Source organism: Phoca vitulina, unplaced genomic scaffold (genome assembly GCF_004348235.1).
Source record: "Phoca vitulina isolate PV1807 unplaced genomic scaffold, GSC_HSeal_1.0 scaffold11, whole genome shotgun sequence".
NCBI lineage: Eukaryota > Metazoa > Chordata > Mammalia > Carnivora > Phocidae > Phoca > Phoca vitulina.
Window position 1 is genome coordinate 2,893,591 of NW_022589714.1, and position 19,290 is coordinate 2,912,880.

Consider the following 19,290-nt stretch of genomic DNA (forward strand, 5'->3'; position numbering starts at 1 on the left):
AGGATTTGGCATCAATTCTATTTTTGATTGTGTCGATGTAAGTGCTAAGAAACCTTGTTCACATAAATAAGTAGATGGATATGGGGTGAGTTTTGTTATAGCATTCGCTCAATTATTTAAACACTTTCCAAGTTATATCCTCTAAATTGCCCAGTTTTCTATCACAAAGGATTGTTTTTAGTAGTTTATCAGTAGACATCCTGATTGGGCCTTCCTTTAACTTTGCTGAAAGCAAAGACGTGGGGACCCTCTGACTGGTAAAGAGCCTTTGTACCCAGGAATCAGTTACTCACTTTATTAGTATACAAACTAGTCGTCTGAATTGTCTCTTTGGTTCTCTGGGCCTTTCTCCTGTGAAGTGGGAGCCAGCAGTTAAAGGGGGGAGGGGGGAGGGAAGCAGCAGACTGCAGGTGCATCTCAGGCATGCCAGTCTTAGGAAGAGTACAGGGAATAGAACTGAGACAATGATGCCCTTCAAACTCTCTATGTCCAGGCACTCTTAGAAAGTGTCCTGGAAGCCTAGCTGAGCCTGAAGGCTCTCCCAAGGGCTCTCTTTTACAGCTGTGGGGGATAAATGGCAGTAAGTCCTCCCAGAAATGCACTAAACCAGCTCTAAGTTCAAGGGCATGATATTTCCCTGAAACTGGACCTGCAATTAGACAGATGGGCCAAGCACACCTGCCCCTTCCAGAAGTGCCAGTGGAGTTAAGGAGGCAGGGACATGTAAACTGTTAATAATAATGGTTCTGAGCCCGCTCTTGGAAAACCCATTCTCTGAGAAGACTGCTCATGCCTGAGAGCCTCATAAATTCATCCAGGGAACTAGGTGCCTGTTTAATATAATAATGAAATTTTCAACTAAGCCTTTTAGTTCCAAGTGATTGTACTGCGTACTTCTAGTGTAGCTGTGGGAGTGTGGCCATCTGGGAGGAGGGGCTCTTTCTTTCTTTTTTGGTGGTGGTGTGTGTGTGCGGGGGAGACTTTAAATTCTGGTGCCTGATCTGTGAACAGCAGTGCCTCCCCTCCCCTGGGCCCATCTGGAAATGCACGCCTGTAGACACCTGCATCAGGTCCAAGCCCTGCTGTCAGTCACTGCTTTCCTGGCTCTCCCACTTGTACTGACCTGTTTTCTGGCCCATCTGTGGCCTTGGCAGTAGCCCCTGCCTTCCTGCCTAGGTCTGCCGGCACCATAAATTAGGGAGCTTGAGCAGGACGGAGCAGCCGGGTTGTGGGAGCGCTGCCGCATGGGGGGCGAGCTCTTGTCTATGTCCCACTCAGCTGTCTCTTCGAAGCTCCAGCTTTTTCCCCAAGTCACTCCACTGCTGTTTCTGTAGTTGTTGAACCAGGTGGCAGTGGTAATAGCCCGACCCTTGGGTAAGTAGATTCCAGTCCGAGGACTCCTCTTTTCAAGACAGTGGCGTAGTGAGTACTCCCTTCAATACCATGTTGTGCTTATGTAGCAACTGGCATTTCTAGAATTCAAATGTCCAACGCAGCTCTATCCTAGGTGTTTGTACTATGGCTATAAGGTGGCTAAAAATAGGTTCGCTTGCCTATTTTTAAGTTGCAACTGTAATTTGGTTTTAATTTTACCTGAACATGAAAAGTGGCCCTTCAATTTGGGCTGGTAAATGTGTGTTTTCTTTTATTTTGTTTCTTGTGGGTTTTTTTTTCCCCCTAGCTGTAGGGAATAGAAAGGTATAAGAATGTTTGAGAAATTTGTCTTTTTAAGTTCCATTTTCAAAAAGGGTGGAAAAATATTGTTGAGAGCTATCATTTACTAAAAAGAAGGAATAATGAAGTAAGCTGTTTTAGAGTCTGTGTAATATATACTTTTGTATTGGAAGCAGACTGTAAAAACCATGTTTTCAGGAATTTTTATATGATGCAATTACAAGCACTGAAAAGAAAAGCAAACTTCAGGCGATCTTGGCAGGCACTTGCACGTCATTGCCTGTATTTCTAAACAGGGCTCTGTTGGTCTGACGCCTCAAATTTTTATTTTTTCCTTGTGAATTCCTCACAATCACAGGATTGCCAGATAAATATTTCACCAAGGAGAAAATGTGTCCTCCCAGAATGTTGTAAAATGAAAGAGCATGAAAGGATCCAGAGTGATTTCCTGTGAGCTAACTGCATGACACTGTCAGCCCCCCAGGCAGAGCCCACGTGTCCCACACCGAAGGGCCACCCTTGGCCCCCTGAAGCCATGTCTCACGGGCCTTGGGATCCAAAATGAAGTGTCGGCTTCATCTACACTGGTGATTTTGACCTGCCTGTAATTCCTAGGTCTAGTTTTTTTTTTTTTTTAAAGATTTTATTTATTTATTTGACAGAGAGCAACACAGCTAGAGAGGGAACACAAGCAGGGGGAGTGGGAGAGGGAGAAGCAGGCTTCCCGTGGAGCAGGGAGCCCGATGCGGGGCTCGGTCCCAGGACGCTGGGATCATGACCTGAGCCGAAGGCAGATGCTTAACGACTGAGCCACTCAGGCACCCCCTATATCTAGTTTTGGAATAGGAACTAAGGCGGTGTATTTTTCTTGTATTTTTATTTGTTGTAGAAAATATTAACAGACACAGTGGGGAAAATCAGCCACGTGCCCTCTGTTCGAATAAACCAAGTATTTTCTTCTCTCAAATGTTATTTTTAGTCCTCCTAGATACGTGCCACTTCATCACTTACGTGCCACTTCATCACTTAGTTGGTGATCAGATCATTTTATATGGCTGGCAGGAAGTTACAGTAACAACTTCTGATCTTTTGAGATTGTGATACTCTCTTGACATTGGCTAGTTTTGCTCACAGACGTGTCCCCTTAACTCCCCTCTTCAGTTAACGACATAAACCATAACAATTTTTGAGGTATAATTTACATACAATAAAATGCATTCATTGTGAGTTTACAGTTCAGTGAGTTTGACAAATGGGTATAACTTGTAACGACTCCACAGTCAAGATATAGAATATTTCTACCACCCGAAAAGCTTCCTTTGTTGTCCTTTTGCAGCCTGCCCCTGATTTTCAAGACAATGTAAATGAATTCTGTATGTTGTTTAGGGATACATATATATGTAGTAACATATAAAGAGATGATTGAGAATAAACACTAAACTCAGGAATAGTGGATACCTCTGGAGGGTGGGGGGTAGAGTGATGGGGTGGGCTGGGAGGTTGGGGAGAGACCCACGGGACTTCAGTGTCTACTGTTTGATTTCTTTTTTTTTTTTTAAGTTTATGTATTTAATCAATCTCTATACCCAATGTGGGGCTCGAACTCACGACCTCAAGATCAAGAGTCACATGCTCAGGGCGCCTGGCTGGCTCACTTGATAGAGCATGCAACTCTTGATCTCACTGTTGTGAGTTTGAGCCCCATGTTGGGTGCCCAGGTTACTTAAAAAAAAAAAAAGAGTTGCATGGTCCTCCCGCTGAGGCAGCCAGGCACCCCTGCTGTTTGATTTCTTAAACAAGGAGATGCATACGCAGATGTTCATCATATTATTATAAAAGTGTCATTTGTAGGAAGGAGAAAAAAACAGTATTGCGTTATTTGGGTCAGTTACTGTAGATCAGAGGTCAGCAAACTCTTTCTGTAGAGGGCTAGATGGTAAGTATTTTAAGCTTTGCAGGCTGTCTGTACCATCTCCGAGGAGTTTCCACAGAGGAACACCCCTCAACTCTGCCACTGCACCACAAAAGCAGCCATAGACAATATGTAAATAGATGAGTATGGTTGTGTTCCAATAAAACTTTACTTATAAGGAACACACAGTGGATCCAATTTGGCCCTTGGGCCATGCTTTGCTGACCTCTGCCCTAGACCAGTGCTCTTATCTTTCCTCCTGGCTCCTTCCCCATCCTCCCAGCGACCCATATCACATTTCCATCTCTGTTTATCACCGTTCACTCAGGGACTCAAAAATGTGGGAAGAATAGTATCCCAGGGAAGGTTCTAGGTGGTATGGGGTCATTTTGAATTCATAAAACTGCAACGCTGATCTTAATGACTGTCATCAAGCTACATCATTACTGCCTACAGCTGTTTTTCCTGCCTTTCTTTTTCATCTCTTTGTTCATGAAACTTCAGTTTTCCAATTTGAATTCCGTGAAACCAGCTTTTATTTGGGCTTTTGCAAAATATTTTGGAGGATTGTACCCACATGGTTTCCAAATTAGGAGTGTATATGAAAGAAAAAAAAAGGTAACTGTGAAGTAAGGTGATGGGTAGATTAACTTGATTGGGAAGATCATTTCATGATGTATGCATATATCAAAACATTATATTGTACACCTTAAATGTACACAGTGTTTATTTGTTGATCATACCTCAATAAAACTGGGGAAAAAAGAGTGTGGAAGGCAGCGTAGAAGGGTTTGGCCTCCCCTGACAGAAATGTACCTTTGTTCCCAGGATGACTACATGGAAGCCTTGGCCAGGCTCCACCTCACCGTGACCAGGGCCTACAAAGTGAACACTGACATCAACTTCGAGGTGTTTATTCATAAAGTGGATGGTCTGTCAGATGACCACAAAATTGAAACCCAAAGAGATATTCATCAGAGGGCAAACGATGACCTTGCAGATGCTGGATTAGAAAAAATTCACCTCAGGTGAGAACAGAAACCCTTCCGGGATCACAGTAATCAGCGGAAAAAAGCAGGTGTGGAGTCCAAAGTCAGCACGAGCAGTTTGGTGTTCACCTGTTTACCCTATTTGTGCTGTACACATTGGGACAGGATTTGGGCAAAGCAAGCTTTGCATGTGCTAATTCTAATTCTTGTTTTTGTTTTTTAAACAAATGGTCAAAGCTAATGTTTTCCCCACATGTGAAAAACATAAAACTCAGGAACATAATCCAGGAAGTTAATCAATGCTGAAGTTTATAATTCTTGATAAATATGATAGTATTTATAGTCACAAGTAAAAGAGAACTCTGAAGATAATTCAAATAGAAATACAGAGGAAAACCACTTCTCTGTCAGTTGTTTTTCTTTTTAAGATTTTATTTTTAAGTAATCTCTACTCCCAACATGGGGCTCGAACTTACAACCCCAAGATCAAGAGTCGCATGTTCCACCGACTAAGCCAGCCAGGTGCCCCTCTATTAGTTTTTTATGGGGAAGTGTATGCATCATTCGATTTGCAGATTGGAAAATGAAGATCTTAGATGCTTCAATACCAGTAACATAGCCATTACTAACCTAACAGGAGTGTATAGAGATGACCTGGTGGGGATTCTTCTGCAGAATGTAAGGAAGCTCATATGGGCACATACCACTGTATTTTTAAGCTTTCCAGTCCAGCCAGTCAGCAGATGAGAATGGGCACAATTCTTGCTTTTTGGGAGCTGGGGAGGAATGGCTTGTTAAGACATGTTCATTTTTTGCTGAGGTCATTGTAAGTTCTGAAGGGGGCTAGAATGTGTGCATAGGGACTGTAGGTACACACAGCCGGGCACCGGTGTTGTGACAGCCTAAGCAATCTGTTCCCCAGTCAGAAGGAAAATGTGACGAAATACTGTTTTCTCTTTCAGCTTCTATTTGACAAGCATATATGATCATTCAATATTTGAAGCTTTTAGCAAAGTGGTTCAGAAACTGATTCCACAACTCCCCACCCTGGAGAATTTGCTAAACATCTTTATCTCAGTAAGTAAATAATTTTCTCCCGGTAGAATCATTTGCAGAATTTTAGAATAACATTGCAGGTGTGAAAATAGTCTTATTTCTGCTTGCTCTTACGGCATTGCAAGGTCACTGAAGGGATTACTCTGGAAGATTGCTTCTACATGCTGTTTTATGTTCTCTAACATTTCACTCCCCAAACCATTCCTGTACTGCCCTGGTATAATTAGAGTGTTTATTAAAGTTGTAGGCAGTCATTCAATGTTGATAGAGCCCTACGAGATGCAGGAAGCTTAAGGGTGGTTGTGGCGCTAAGATATAACCTGTTGAATATTTTCTATCTGTTTAACACTGTGGATGATGTGCTGGCTGAATGAATCCTATAGACCGTCAGGTCTAGGAAAGCTCTGCTGCTGACTCGAGTCAGACTTGTTGGTTGTACTCATATTTACTCTGTCGCTCCATAGTTTGGGTTTGTTTATTTTTAAAATTTATTTTATTTATTTATTTATTTTTTTTTTTTTTTTTAAAGATTTTATTTATTTGACAGAGAGAGAGAGTACAAGCAGGGGGAGTGGCAGGCAGAGGGAGAGGGAGAAGCAGACTCCCTGCTGAGCAGGGAACCTGCTGTGAGGATCCTGGGATCATGACCTGAGCTGAAGGTAGACGCTCAACCAACTGAGCCACCCAGGTGTCCCTAAATTTATTTTATTTTAAAATTTACAGTCAGTAAAATTAGTGTTTTTACTTGCCTTTTCCTAACTGCAGGTACATCTCTAAGAGCCAGGAAACACTGCCCAGTTTGTTTACCTACAGTAATTTATGAAAAATAAGAATTTTCCATTTCTTATGCAAATCCATTATAAAGGTTTATGTGAGGTTTAAATTGTAATAAAATAGAACAAAACTTTTAGTAAATTAATTTTTGTTCATTCATATTTTACATTGAGGATGGTGTGTAATTTTTTTTATACAGTGATGACATGTTCTAAAATCATTGTCCCTTTAAGATAGCATCTTCTTTTTGTTTCAGAATTCTGGAATTGAAAAGGCATTTCTCTTTGATGTGGTCAGTAAAATTTATATTGCAACTGATAGTACCCCAGTGGATATGCAAACCTATGAGCTCTGCTGTGATATGATCGATGTGGTTATCGACATCTCTTGTATTTATGGGTAAGTAAAATATTTTTAAAGGGTACAAATAAGCCATACTTCAGATTAGAAAATGAAACCTTTCATAACCTTTGTAACATTTGCATTTACTTATTTGATTTTAATACTTTTGTTTTAAATGACTGAGATCTGTAAATAAATATACCACTTAGCATGCAATAACAACCAAAAATAATTGAGTAAATGCCTGACATTTTACTAATAAGTGTATTGCATACATTATATCATTTAATTCCCTGCTATTCCATGAGGTGGGAATTATTATCCCCATTTCACAAATGGGGAAACTGAGGTTCAGAGTGGTTAGATTTCTGACCCCTGCTCACACTGTCAATAAAGGACAGAACTGGAATTTGAACTCAAATCTAACTGATTCCTGGTTCTTCTACTGAAAAATCTGTCATCATATCATAATGTCATACACACTTGGGAGAGACTAATAGGATCCTCGAACTCTAAATACATATCTCATATTAACAACAGTTCTATTACTTTCTTCATTATAGGAAATAACTGCCGGATTTTCTTTAACATACTTTGTCTTCTTTCATGAGCAGCAGAGAATTACAAAACTAAGCAAACAACATTACCTGTTTATTATCATGGTCTTAGAGTCTTGGGAAACAGAACCTCCTGTACACTTCCAATATTATAAAATGAACAAGGAGTGGAGAAAATTGATTGTCATACCAGACATAGAAACAATTCCACATAATTTTAAATTTCCTGAATGGGTGTCATATAGAGTAAATGGATATGAATTAGTTTGTCTGGTCTTATTAAGATCAAGTTGTTGCTGTCGATTTATATTGGATCTTACATGTTTATCCAATCATTGATGGGTAAGGCTCTTGTTCATCTTCCCTTTTACTCACCAGCTGTGACCTGCCTCACACAGCCTCCTCCGTCAACTTCGGTGAGGTTCCCGGTCTCCCCATTTCTCTCTTCCTCTGTCTGAAAATCCTTTGCCCCCTCAGTTCAGATTCTTTCTGCTATACACACAAGCACGCAGGGTCCCTTCCATTATGAAATAGGGAAGGTGATACTATAAGACTGTAGTGAGGATGACATATCATTAGGCTTCAGCTGGTAGGCCCTGGATAAATGTAGCTGCCATTATTATTATTATTAATTATTATTATTATTATTATTATTAAACGTTGCCATCTGGCTTTAGGAACAGACCTTATTCCCCAAGATTACTGCGTTCTTAGTATTATTATTAAACACTGCCATCTGGCTTCAGAAATAGACCTTGTTTTCCAAGATTATTGCTCTATAGCATTCTATTGTTTTTAAACTCTAAGTGGATTGACCTTGAAATAGTCATGGAAACTGAATGTATCCTGATTACAGTCTAGATTGCTGCGGTAATCAAATACAATAAACACAATTAATCTGGCACCTATTTAATGATATGCGTAATCATTATTGTGCCATATGGTAATTAGATGTAAGTGGTAAACTGTTGATGTAAATGATGTTAATCAGAGTTCCTCTTACCCAGCTAAAACAAACATGAGGAGGGCGGCAGCAGGAGGAGTCAGATTGTTTTTCTGTGGCGGAATGCAGTGCTCCTGAGAACCCGTCAGGTGCAGTAAGAACCAGTCTGGGTCACCAGTTGGGCTTGGGCCCTGGAGTTTCCTCAGTGTTTGCTGGAGCCACAAGGAGCCAGCCCAGCTAACTGGCAGCGACGGAGGAAACAGGCTTGCTGCCAGGTCCCAGCTGCTCCGTGGAGACCAGCAGGGCCCGAGGCAGGTGACCCGGCGCCCCGGTCAGTCTGCCCCGGAATCTGCTGAGCGTCTGCTCTCCAAACGCGTGCGCGCACATGCACACACACACACACACACACACACACACACACACACTTTAAAATACATTGCAGCTGCCTGTGTTCTCACTGCTTTGTGAACACAGATTTGAGGAGTAGCACATAGTTCTTGCAGTAGTAATCCGTAACCAGTGTTTACTTCTAATTTTTTTTAGTCTTTCTGGTTTTTTCCAATTTGTTTAATGTCTACTTTTTTCTGAATATGAATGCAATCCATGCTCATTGCAGAAAATATGTAAAAGCATAAAGAATAAAATTAAAATAGCCCATAATATCATCACCTAGAGGCAGTCACTATTACCATTTTATTATGTTTTATTCTTTTTTTTTTTAAAGATTTCATTTATTTATTTGAGAGAGAGCATGAGTGGGAGGGGAGAGGGACACAGGGAGAAGCAGACTCCCCACTGAGCAAGGAGCCGGACTTGGGGCTTGATCCCAGGACGCTGGGATCGTGACCTGAGCTGAAGGCAGATGCTTAACTGACTGAGCCACCCAGTTGCCCCTAATGTGTTTTATTCTTATTTCTCTGTGTAATTTTTAGGATAATGTGATCACTTTGTATATATAATTTTACATATATCCTGCTTTATGCATTTAACATTATCACCTAAGAATTTTCTTGTGTTATTAAGTGCTGTTAGTAAATTTTCTTCATTGGGTAAAAAAATTCAAATGTTTCAGTTTTTTGTTCTCAGAACATTGCTTATTAGCGAGAGAAATTCAGTCTAGAAAAACAGCAGCTAAAAATAGTACAAAGGATGTTACGAATTCTGATAAAGCATCTTTAACATCTGAGATCCAACAATTCTTAAAGATTTTTCTTTAATGTTTTGGTAGGTCACAGTGAGTTGAATCCTTTTTTAAAAAATTTTCTTCCCTGGGCGCCTGGGTGGCTGAGTCGTTAAGGGCCTGCCTTTGGCTCAGGTCATGATCCCGGGGTCCTGGGTTGGAGCCCCACATCCGCATAAGGTGTCCTGCTCGGCGGGAAGCCTGCTCCTCCCTCTCCCACTCCCCCTGCTCGAGTTCCCTCTCTCACTGTCTCTCTCTGTCAAATAAATAAAATCTTTAAAAACAAACAAAAAAACCACTTTCTTCCCCAATTTACTTTTAAGTAGCCATGTATGTGCCAGTTGAAAATATTCTCAAAACTAAGAACTTACATTTCCTTTGAAATACTCTACAATTCAGGCTTTTCATTTAATCTGGTTTGTCACCCTACCTCCTTATGATATCTTTGAGACTAAAAGCATTAACCCTGAAATTAGATTAGTTTGAGGTCCTGGCTCTACCCTCATCATCAGCTTTGACCAAATTATCCTATTTCCCCTAGCCTCAGTTCCTCAATACCCAGCTTAGAGGATTCTTAGGCCAGACCATAGATAATTCATGATAAAAACTAAGAATGGTGCATGTCACATTGTAAATGTTGGCTCTTATTCTGCAGAGGGATCAGGCTTAGCACCAGTCGTGTTACTATGTTGTATTAATAAGGTCTAGCACAATTCCAATTAAGTCAAATTTCTGGTCAATTATTCATTAATTTGGGAAGTAAAAATACACACACACATACAGTTTCAGATAAGGGGAAATGGTGCAGAAAAGTGCTCCTTTGCCTATGAGGAGAGGACACGTACCTCTGATTACATCAGTGTCTTCGGAGGGTCCAGTTTTGATCATTAAAGGGCATCATTCATTATCATCATCATCATCATGGTTAACATTCATTGTGCATTTTACATGGTCTGAGGACTATGCTCAGTGCTATATATCTATTATTTCATTGCATTGGGAAACTTCGAGGTAATCACTATTAGTATACAGATAAGGGAATTGAGGCTCAAAGAAGTTACCTTGCTCCAATTCACAAAATAAGTGAGCTGGCGTTCAAACCCAAGTCATCTGTGTCTGCAGGCCACACCTTTTCTTAAATAGACCAGTGTATTTACTTAGTGTTTAGTTTTGAAAAAATTTCAAACCTACAGAAAATGTGCAAGGATAGTCCAGTGAACTCCTATATGATACCCTTCACTGGGATCCACCCATTTTTACCAATTTGCCATATTTGCTCTCTCTTTTTCTAATACATTTTGTGGTGTGTTTTTGCCAAACCATTTGAGAGTGAATTGCAGACATCATGATTCTTTGATCCTAGCTACTTGAGTGTCTATCTCTTTAAAAAAAACAGACATTCTCTTACAGGACCACTGTTTACCAAATTAAGCATATTTAGCATGGCTACAATAATGCACTATCTAATATATTGTCCATATTCAAATCTTACCAATGGTCCCAATTCTATCTTTTATCCCTGATCCGGGATCTAGGCCAGTGTTTGGCTGTCATGTCTCCTTAGGCTTCTGTAATTTGGAAGAGTCAATCGGCTCTCCTCGGTCTTCATCAGACCATGCTTTTGACAGCCTGGTTATTCTGTCAGGAAAAAACAAGAAGCCCTTATGGGCTATGGAGGGAAGAATGGCTAACCTCCATCCGTCACCTGTGTTCCTCAGGTGCCTGGAGAGATGCCTCCCTTCCCCAACAGCCACTCATTGTGTCCGTAGGAAGGGACTGTCATACACCATGTACATTTTTGTGATTTTTTGTTTCGAAGACTTTTGCTGAAAGGCCCTGTAATTGTAAACAACTTCTCATTATGATTATCACTCTGTGTAGTAGAGCTGGTCTCTGTCGCTGGGTTACAATTTGTAGTTTCTTCTCAATGGTCACATACATTCTGGTTTCTGTCCCCATGTAGTCTCAAAGAAGATGGAGCAGGAACCCCGTATGACAAGGAATCCACAGCCATTATAAAGCTGAACAATACCACAGTTCTTTATTTAAAAGAGGTGACGAAGTTCCTGGCTCTTGTCTGCTTTGTCAGAGAGGAAAGCTTTGAAAGAAAAGGTAATTTTGTGTGTGTGATTTAAATGAAATGTTTCATTTCAGACTGATAACTGCTTCTACTGCTTGTCGAATGTGGGTGATCAGCAGCATGCCTCCTGAAGCTTCCAGGCTTGAGTCACAGGTCACCTTGGCTCCTCACCATGGCTGCCAGGCTTTTGGGATCCAGGAAGCAGCCTGCCCTCTAGTGATGCAGTGCTATGACGAGAAGGGGCAGCAGACAGTCCTCCCAGGGGTTCTGGCTTTTCCTGGAGTGAAGCTGGTTGAAGCCTTGTTAACAGGCTGTAACATCTCTTGCCAGGGAGGGCCCAGCAGCCTGCGGTGAGGGCCGAGGCCTCCCTCCTGGTCCACTCCTCTAGAAGGTCTTAGGGACCGTGGGACCACTTGAGATCCCTGTGTAAAGGAGGGGATTTGTACAACATTAAAGCGAGACGTATTTAACTTCTGTTCAGCCTTTATACATTCTTTAGTCCTCAAAACACGGGGATGGCATCATGATTCTGAAAAGGGAAGACATGAATATACTTAATAAGGTCACTAATAAGTGAAACAAAAGCAAAAGATATATAAATAAATGATAAATGTGACATAATATGAATGTATAATATATAAATATAAAATAAATAAGTAAATAAATATAAATAAAATAAAACTAAAGCAACTAACCTCAAAGAGATATTCATTTTCCCCCTACTGTTTAAACTGGGAATTTAAACTACTATTTAAAACAGCTTACTGACATGCTAGGGATTTTTGCTAGCAACTAGGGCATGATTTACCAATTTGGGGGGTAAAAAAATTCCCAACAGAGTGCCAATAGTAACATTTACTAAAATAGCCTTTTTTCCTCCCTTATAAGCACACATGTTCATTATAAAAATACTTTGAAAATTTGGGGAAGTATAAATAACAAAATGAAACCACTCAATTTTGCCATCTAGAGCTAAATTCTATGTTACATTTCTGAGATTTTCTTTCTCCCTTCTTTCCTCCCCCCCATCTTGCCTTCTTCCCTTCTCTCATCCCTCCTTTCCTGCCAACAAGAGGGGGCCATATTGTCTATCTGGTTTTACATCTGTTATTTTTACTCATTTATATCATGAAAATGTTCCTAAGTCATTGAGCATGAAAACATAATTTACATTTTTATTGTTTCTTTTTATTACAAAAGCAACAGATTCACTTAGAAAATTTAGAAGTAACATGGGGCGCCTGGGTGGCTCAGTCGTTAAGCGTCTGCCTTCAGCTCCGGTCAAGATCCTGGGGTCCTGGGATCAAGCCCCGCATCGGGCTCCCTGCTCGGCGGGAAGCCTGCTTCTCCCTCTCCCACTCCCCCTGCTTGTGTTCCCTCTCTCGCTGTGTCTCTCTCTGTCAAATAAATAAAATCTTTAAAAAAAAAAAAAAAAGAAAATTTAGAAGTAACAAATAAGCAAAAAAATAATTATCGACAACTTCTCATTCAGAAATCACTCTCGACATTTTCTTTATAACTTTTCAGACTTTTTCATCTGTAGCTATGTCTCTATCTATATGTGATGGTATGATAAATATTACTTCGTAACCATCACTGAATTACAGTGAGGTAATTACAGACATCTTTCTAATTCACTAAGCCTTTTTTTACCACATCATTTTAATGATTATGTTAGTTTTTTATTGTTAAAAATTTATATTGTTTCTAGATTTTAATGTTGTAAATAATCTGTAATGACCTTCTTTGCACTGTATATTTGTATACATTTTGGTTATTTCCTCAGGAGAAACTTCAACAAATGGAATTACTTAGATCCAAGGGCAGGATAGGCATGTTTTGGTGGCTTCTAATTACCAAAATGTCCTTCCAAAAGATGTTATGGGTTTATGCTACTAAGAGAATAGAAGTGTGTCCATTTTGCTGTATTCCTATCAATATTCGGTATTAGCACTAAAAAATTATTTATTAAAAACTAGTATCATTTGAATTTACATTTCCTTGCTTCTTGGTGAAGTTGCATATTTTTCCTATATTTACTGACTGTTATCAACCAAATTGCCTTTTGTGTTCTTGGCCTTCAAAACTTGTAATTAAGTGGTGTTAATCTTTTACTCCTTAGTTTCATCTTGCTGAAAGTAAGAACAGGTTATATAATAGGCTCATGGAATTTTGACAGGACCATACCTTGTTTCATTCTCTCAATTATAGATGATTTTACCCAAACCTGGAACTATAAGTAAGTTTCTCTTGAAGTCCTACCACCAGTGTATGGCAGACAGAGCTAAGATTCCTGGGCTTGTCCCTACATAGAATCAGTTGTGTGTATTGTGTTTTAAACCATTATACATATATTTCCTTGGTTAAAGATATTTCCAGAATTTATATTTGGTGATTAATATTTCATGTTGATTTTGGAAGCTAAGTAAAATAAAATGCAAATAGTACAACTAGAGCCCCCAAACCATCTAGGTTAGTGGCAGGTCCTAAAATTTAGGGAACATTAGCATCAACCTGGATAGCTTGTTTATTTTGAACTGATTTTAGACTGAATAGAAACGTTGCAAAAATAGTACACAGTTTACACATATTCCTCATCCACTTTCCCAAATGTTAACATCTTACATACTATAGTAATGCAAAATTGGGAATCACCATTGGTATAATACTAATTAATAGCATTAATGAATTAATTAGTATACATTAAGAAACCATAGACCTTATTTAGATTTCACCATTTTTCCAAAAATACCCTTTTTGTGTTCCAGGATCCCCAATTGACTTAGTCACTATTCCTCCTAGTCTCCTCCAATCTGTAATAGTTCTTTATCTTCCGTGACCTTGACACTTTTGAAGAGTACTGATCAATTGTTTTGTAGAATGTCCCTCAAATAGGGTTTGTCTGCTGTTTCCACACAGTTGGAACAAGATTATGCACTTTGACAAGAATGTGTCCTTCTTAGTGCATCATATCAAGTGGTTCATGATGTTGATAAGTGTTATTACTACTGGTGATGCTGACCTTGATTTAGTTAAGGTAATGTCTGTCAGGTTTTTCCACTGGAAAGTTCCTGTCTTTCCCTTTGTAGTTAATAAATACTTTCAAACTATGTAAATCCTCTTCCTCCTCACACTTTTGCCCACTAATTTTAACATCCATCTATGGTTGTGGAAATAAATTTAATAATAAATGGAGTTTATTATTTGGATCTTTGTAAGTTACTGCTAAGCCACCTAGGTGGGATCATTTCTGAGGATAGGCAGATTTGGTAGAATTTATTAAACTAGCTAGAAACCTAGGTATTAGTTTTAATGTTATAACTAGGAAATGGCAGACAGGTTTAACCCCATCATGTTAAACTCATGTGCTTTTTAGAGTGATTAGCTCCATTTGCCTGGGATGGAAGGGATTCCAAGGGCAGGAGACCTTCAGAGCTGATACTGGGAATGTTCCAGGCAAATGAGATGAGTTGGTCACCCTGGGGATCAGGTAGTTGTCTTTAAAAAGAACTTAATGCTTATAAATGCATAGAGTAGCTTGGTTTTGTTGCTTTACTTTTTCTTCTTTAAAGATTTTTATTTTTAAGTAATCTCTGTACCCAGCATGGGGCTCAAACTTCCAACCCCAAGATCAAGGGTCACATGCTCTACCAACTGAGCCAGCCAGGTGCCCCTGTTTTTCTTGTTTTAATCTCAAGTGTTGTAGAGTCACATGGCGCTGATAACTGACACTGGTTGATTAGCTTTTCCTCATGCTGGGTCTCCCTCTGAGTTTTCATGAATGATCTCTGTGACTACTTTGGCAGAAAAGAGAGGATCAAAAGCAGATGTGGAGTTTTCAGCCTTGGCTGTACATTATAGGCACCTTGGGAAGCGAGGCAGTTAAAAAATACGGACCTCTCGGCCCTCCTCTAAACAATTAGAATAGAATTCCTGGGAGAGGAGCCTAGGGTTTGTTAAAATTTTTTAAGTTCTCTGGATGTTTCTAAGGTGTGTCTAGGGTTGAGAACCACTGAAGCAGAGAAGGATGTGGAACCATCATGTAACCGTTTATGGTGGTGAAGATGTGTTTGTTCTGTTCGTGTCTCTGTTCTTGTAGTTTCAGCTGCCTTCAGTGAAAAGGTTGAAAGAAATAGCAGATACTTGGTATGAATGCTTACTTCCTTTAAAAACCTCAGTTGTGAATTTTTATTATTAAAACTCCAAATGCAATAAGATACTGTTACATTTTATTTTTTTAAAGACTGTATTTATTTATTTGACAGAAAGAGAGAGCACAAGCAGGGGGAAGCAGCAGGCAGAGGGAGGAGGGGGAAGCAGGCTCCCTGCTGAGCAGGGAGCCCGATGGATGCGGGACTCGATCCCAGGACCCTGGGCCAAAGGCAGATGCTTAACTGACTGAGCCACCCAGGTGCCCCGATACTGTTACATTTTAAATTGCAAAGATTAAAAAGTTAAGATTTGTCAGGAACTATCAACAGAATATTTCTGCAAGTTGAATTCTCACTGAGCCAAAGTTTTTCTAGCTAAGCTTTCTTCCCAAGGCAGTTGGTTGCCTATATAGGCAAAGAATTTTGAGGTTGTTCTCACATCTCCTATCCCAATTCCCACTAAATAAAATCATTTCTTTGCTTCTTGTTTATTTTCTTTTAATTACTTGCTTTATCTGGAAGATGGTCCCAAGAAACAAAAATGAGGAAGTAGGGAAATGAGACAAGGCAGGTAGGAAAGCTACCCACAGTGGTGTCAATGAGCAGCTTTAGGTTCACTCCCGATAAGAGAGCCTCTAAGAAGCTGTGTGGAACAAACTCAGAATCACCCCAGTTGAATATGGGAGACTGCAACATTTATCCACCTTCCTCCATGCCCCTTTGTTTGAGGGGTGCCCTCAGAACGTTCATTCCCATATCCCTGGTATCTATGTGCAGTCAACTAAGTTCTGTGGTACCAAAGAAAACCTCAGGCAGAAAAGAGATGCTTTTTTTTTCTTAAGATTTTATTTTTGAGTAATCTCTACACCCAACGTGGGGCTCGAACTCACAACACTGAGATCAGGAGTCACGTGCTCTACTGACTGAGCCAGCCAGGCGCCCCTGGGCTTATTTATTTTTTATTACTTTCCCCCTCATTCCAGTAGTCTTGTCTTGAGGAGATCACTTAAAGGTTTTATTGCATTGTGGTCACTGTCACTTCAGAAGCAGCAGAGGGCGCCGCTCAGAAGGTTTCCTGCTTCTGGACGCTGAGCTGGTGTTTCCTCCAGGGCACTTGCGGTCATATGACTGCTCTGAAGAATTTCGCTCCTTGGCTGGGATCCCAATTCTTTTTTATTTTGGTTGGGGCTTTGGAAGCATCACCTCAGTGGATGGAAATAACTGTTGGGCTAGTTATTTTAATAAATGTAAAGATAGTAAATCGAACCAACTGCCTTATCCTAATTGGTATAAACATAATGTTGCTCTCAACACTTTTACAAATTAGTGTGCTGAAAAATGCACTCAAGACTTGGGATTAATCTTTTATTTCATTCTTGTACCAGTGATTTCAGAAAACACAAAAAGGTTTTCCCTTACTATTTCTGCTTTTAAAATTTACTTAGAGTTGAAAAACCAAGAATGTCATTGGTTGTTGAACTTCTGAGCTTGCAGTTGACCTGAGGTGACTGCTATCACTATAAAATCAGGGACAGGGACCTTGTCTCCCCAGGGCTTCTGACAGTAGCTTAAATATAATAGGTATTGAGTGAATATTGATCGATTGAATGATGGGTACTGAAGCTTTGAGATCGCAGCCACACTTCAAGTCAGGGTCTGCCTCCACTCACAGTCAATTTAATAATCCCTTTCGGGGAAAAATTATAAATATTTCCTGGAAGATATATCTTAATTATAAGAACTCTTGAATTCTGATAGGTCAAAAAAAAATGTGCACTTCAGTTGGTCCTTCAATGTTGTAGGTCATAGACACCTTTGAAAATGTGGTCTGTACTCTGGAACCTTTCCATAGGAAAACACGTACATTCACAGAACCTCGCCTGCGATGCCTCAAGCCTGGCTGCAGAGCTGCTAGGGAAATCTGTGGACCTTCTGTTAAGGCCGCTCTTCTGTCTCCCCCGAGTTGCTTGTCCCGGCCACGGCAGACACAACAAGAGGAGATTCTTTCTTTCTTTCTTTCTTTCTTTCTTTTCTTTCTTTTCTTTCTTTCTTTCTTTCTTTTCTCTTTCTTTCTTTCTTTCTTTCTTTCTTTCTTTCTTTCTTTCTTTCTTTCTTTTTTTTTAAGATTTTATTTATTTGACACACACAGAGAGAGAGAGAGAGAGCACACAAGCAGGGGGAGCAGCCGAGGGAGAGAGAGAAGCAGGCTCCCTGCAGAGCAGGGAGCCCGATGCGGGGCTTGATCCCAGGACCCTGGGATCATGACCTGAGCCGAAGGCAGACGCTTAACCGACTGAGCCCCCCAGGCGCCCCAAGAGGAGATTATTTCTGTGTGACATGTCTAAATATTTTGTCTTCTTCCCCAGGGCTTATTGACTATAATTTTCATTGCTTCCGGAAAGCCATCCATGAGGTTTTTGAGGTGAGGATGAAGATGGTGAAATCACGAAAGGTTCAGAATCGGCTGCAGAAGAAAAAAGGAGCCACCCCCAATGGGACCCCTAACGTGCTGCTGTAGTGAGGCTTCGGGAGTGTCTTTGCGCATCAGACCTTTCGACGAGGCCGCTGCGCTGTGTTGCACTAAAGGAAGAGGAAAAAGGAGATTGGGACACATGACGTATTTGTTGTACAAAAAAAAAAAAAAAAAAATCCCTGCAACCTTCTTGATCTTCTCTTTTTTAAATAAAGTGAGCACTTTGAAGCCAAAACTTGTATTTTAACAATGAAGTAAAATCTACTGTAATTTCGTTACACAGATGTAAACTTTTATGGTCTGTAGTCAGATACTCCTGGGTGAGGACTGCCAGGAACTGTATATATTTTGCTCTTTTTCATGTTTTTTTTCTTTGAACTTTGATAAAACGACTTTTCTAAGCTTTTTTCTGTACTTGGTGTCAAGGACATGCATACTGTAGTGTAGTTCAGATCTCTATGGCAATCAGAAATCAAAAAGCAATGCACTGGCAATGACTTTTTTTTTTTTTTTATAAATTTGGGAATCTTTGCTACTAATTGTTGAGAAAAATCATTTTTCAGTGGAGCTGGAACAGATTGGGGCAGCAAGCTCCAGGAGCAATAAGAACTGTCTCCTGTTTATAACTGGTATAAATGGGAGTTTTGTAGAATAACATTAGCACCAAACTTACCTAAAAATTTCTATAGCTGTGGCAGGACTTCCCTACTCAACAGTTTTTACAAAGCTCTTTACCTCAACACACATCTCTAGAATCATTTTATACAGAGAGATTATTCCTTTTTGCTGCATTTCTGTTCTTTAGAACCTTCAGGACCAGATTTCCAAAATGGTGCCAATCACTGGAGAGAAAGAGGAATGTTGCATTACAGGGTTTCTGGAGGCTGTTCTGTACCTGCCGCTCAGGCTGAAGTTACATCAGAGGTCACATGGTTTCCCAAATGTAGGTGATTGGTTACCTACAGATATAAAAATAGATATACAGTTTGTATGTTTGGCCCCTGGGGAGTGGGCTTGTTGTTGTGCAACGTTTAAAATGTTTATTTAGGATCATGAGCACAGGGAATGTCTCATGAGGATCTCTACCACAGAGCATAATCCTGGTGAGCACATTTGTCAGCCCTGAGCCTCCTGCTCATCCACGACGGTGTGCCTTGTG

The 19,290-nt window shown here is 40.2% G+C and overlaps 1 protein-coding gene across 1 annotated transcript in view; it reads left to right on the forward strand.

Moving 5' to 3' along the window:
* Positions 1 to 18,381, forward strand: part of RRAGD (Ras related GTP binding D) — a 36,415-nt gene extending 18,034 nt beyond the window's left edge. Inside the window, exons 3-7 of the mRNA XM_032409287.1 lie at positions 4,415 to 4,614; positions 5,538 to 5,652; positions 6,662 to 6,804; positions 11,391 to 11,539; positions 18,025 to 18,381. Of these exons, the coding sequence (XP_032265178.1) occupies positions 4,415 to 4,614; positions 5,538 to 5,652; positions 6,662 to 6,804; positions 11,391 to 11,539; positions 18,025 to 18,176 (759 nt within the window). The 3' untranslated portion in view covers positions 18,177 to 18,381. The remainder of the gene's footprint in view (positions 1 to 4,414; positions 4,615 to 5,537; positions 5,653 to 6,661; positions 6,805 to 11,390; positions 11,540 to 18,024) is intronic.
* Positions 18,382 to 19,290: the final 909 nt, after the last annotated feature.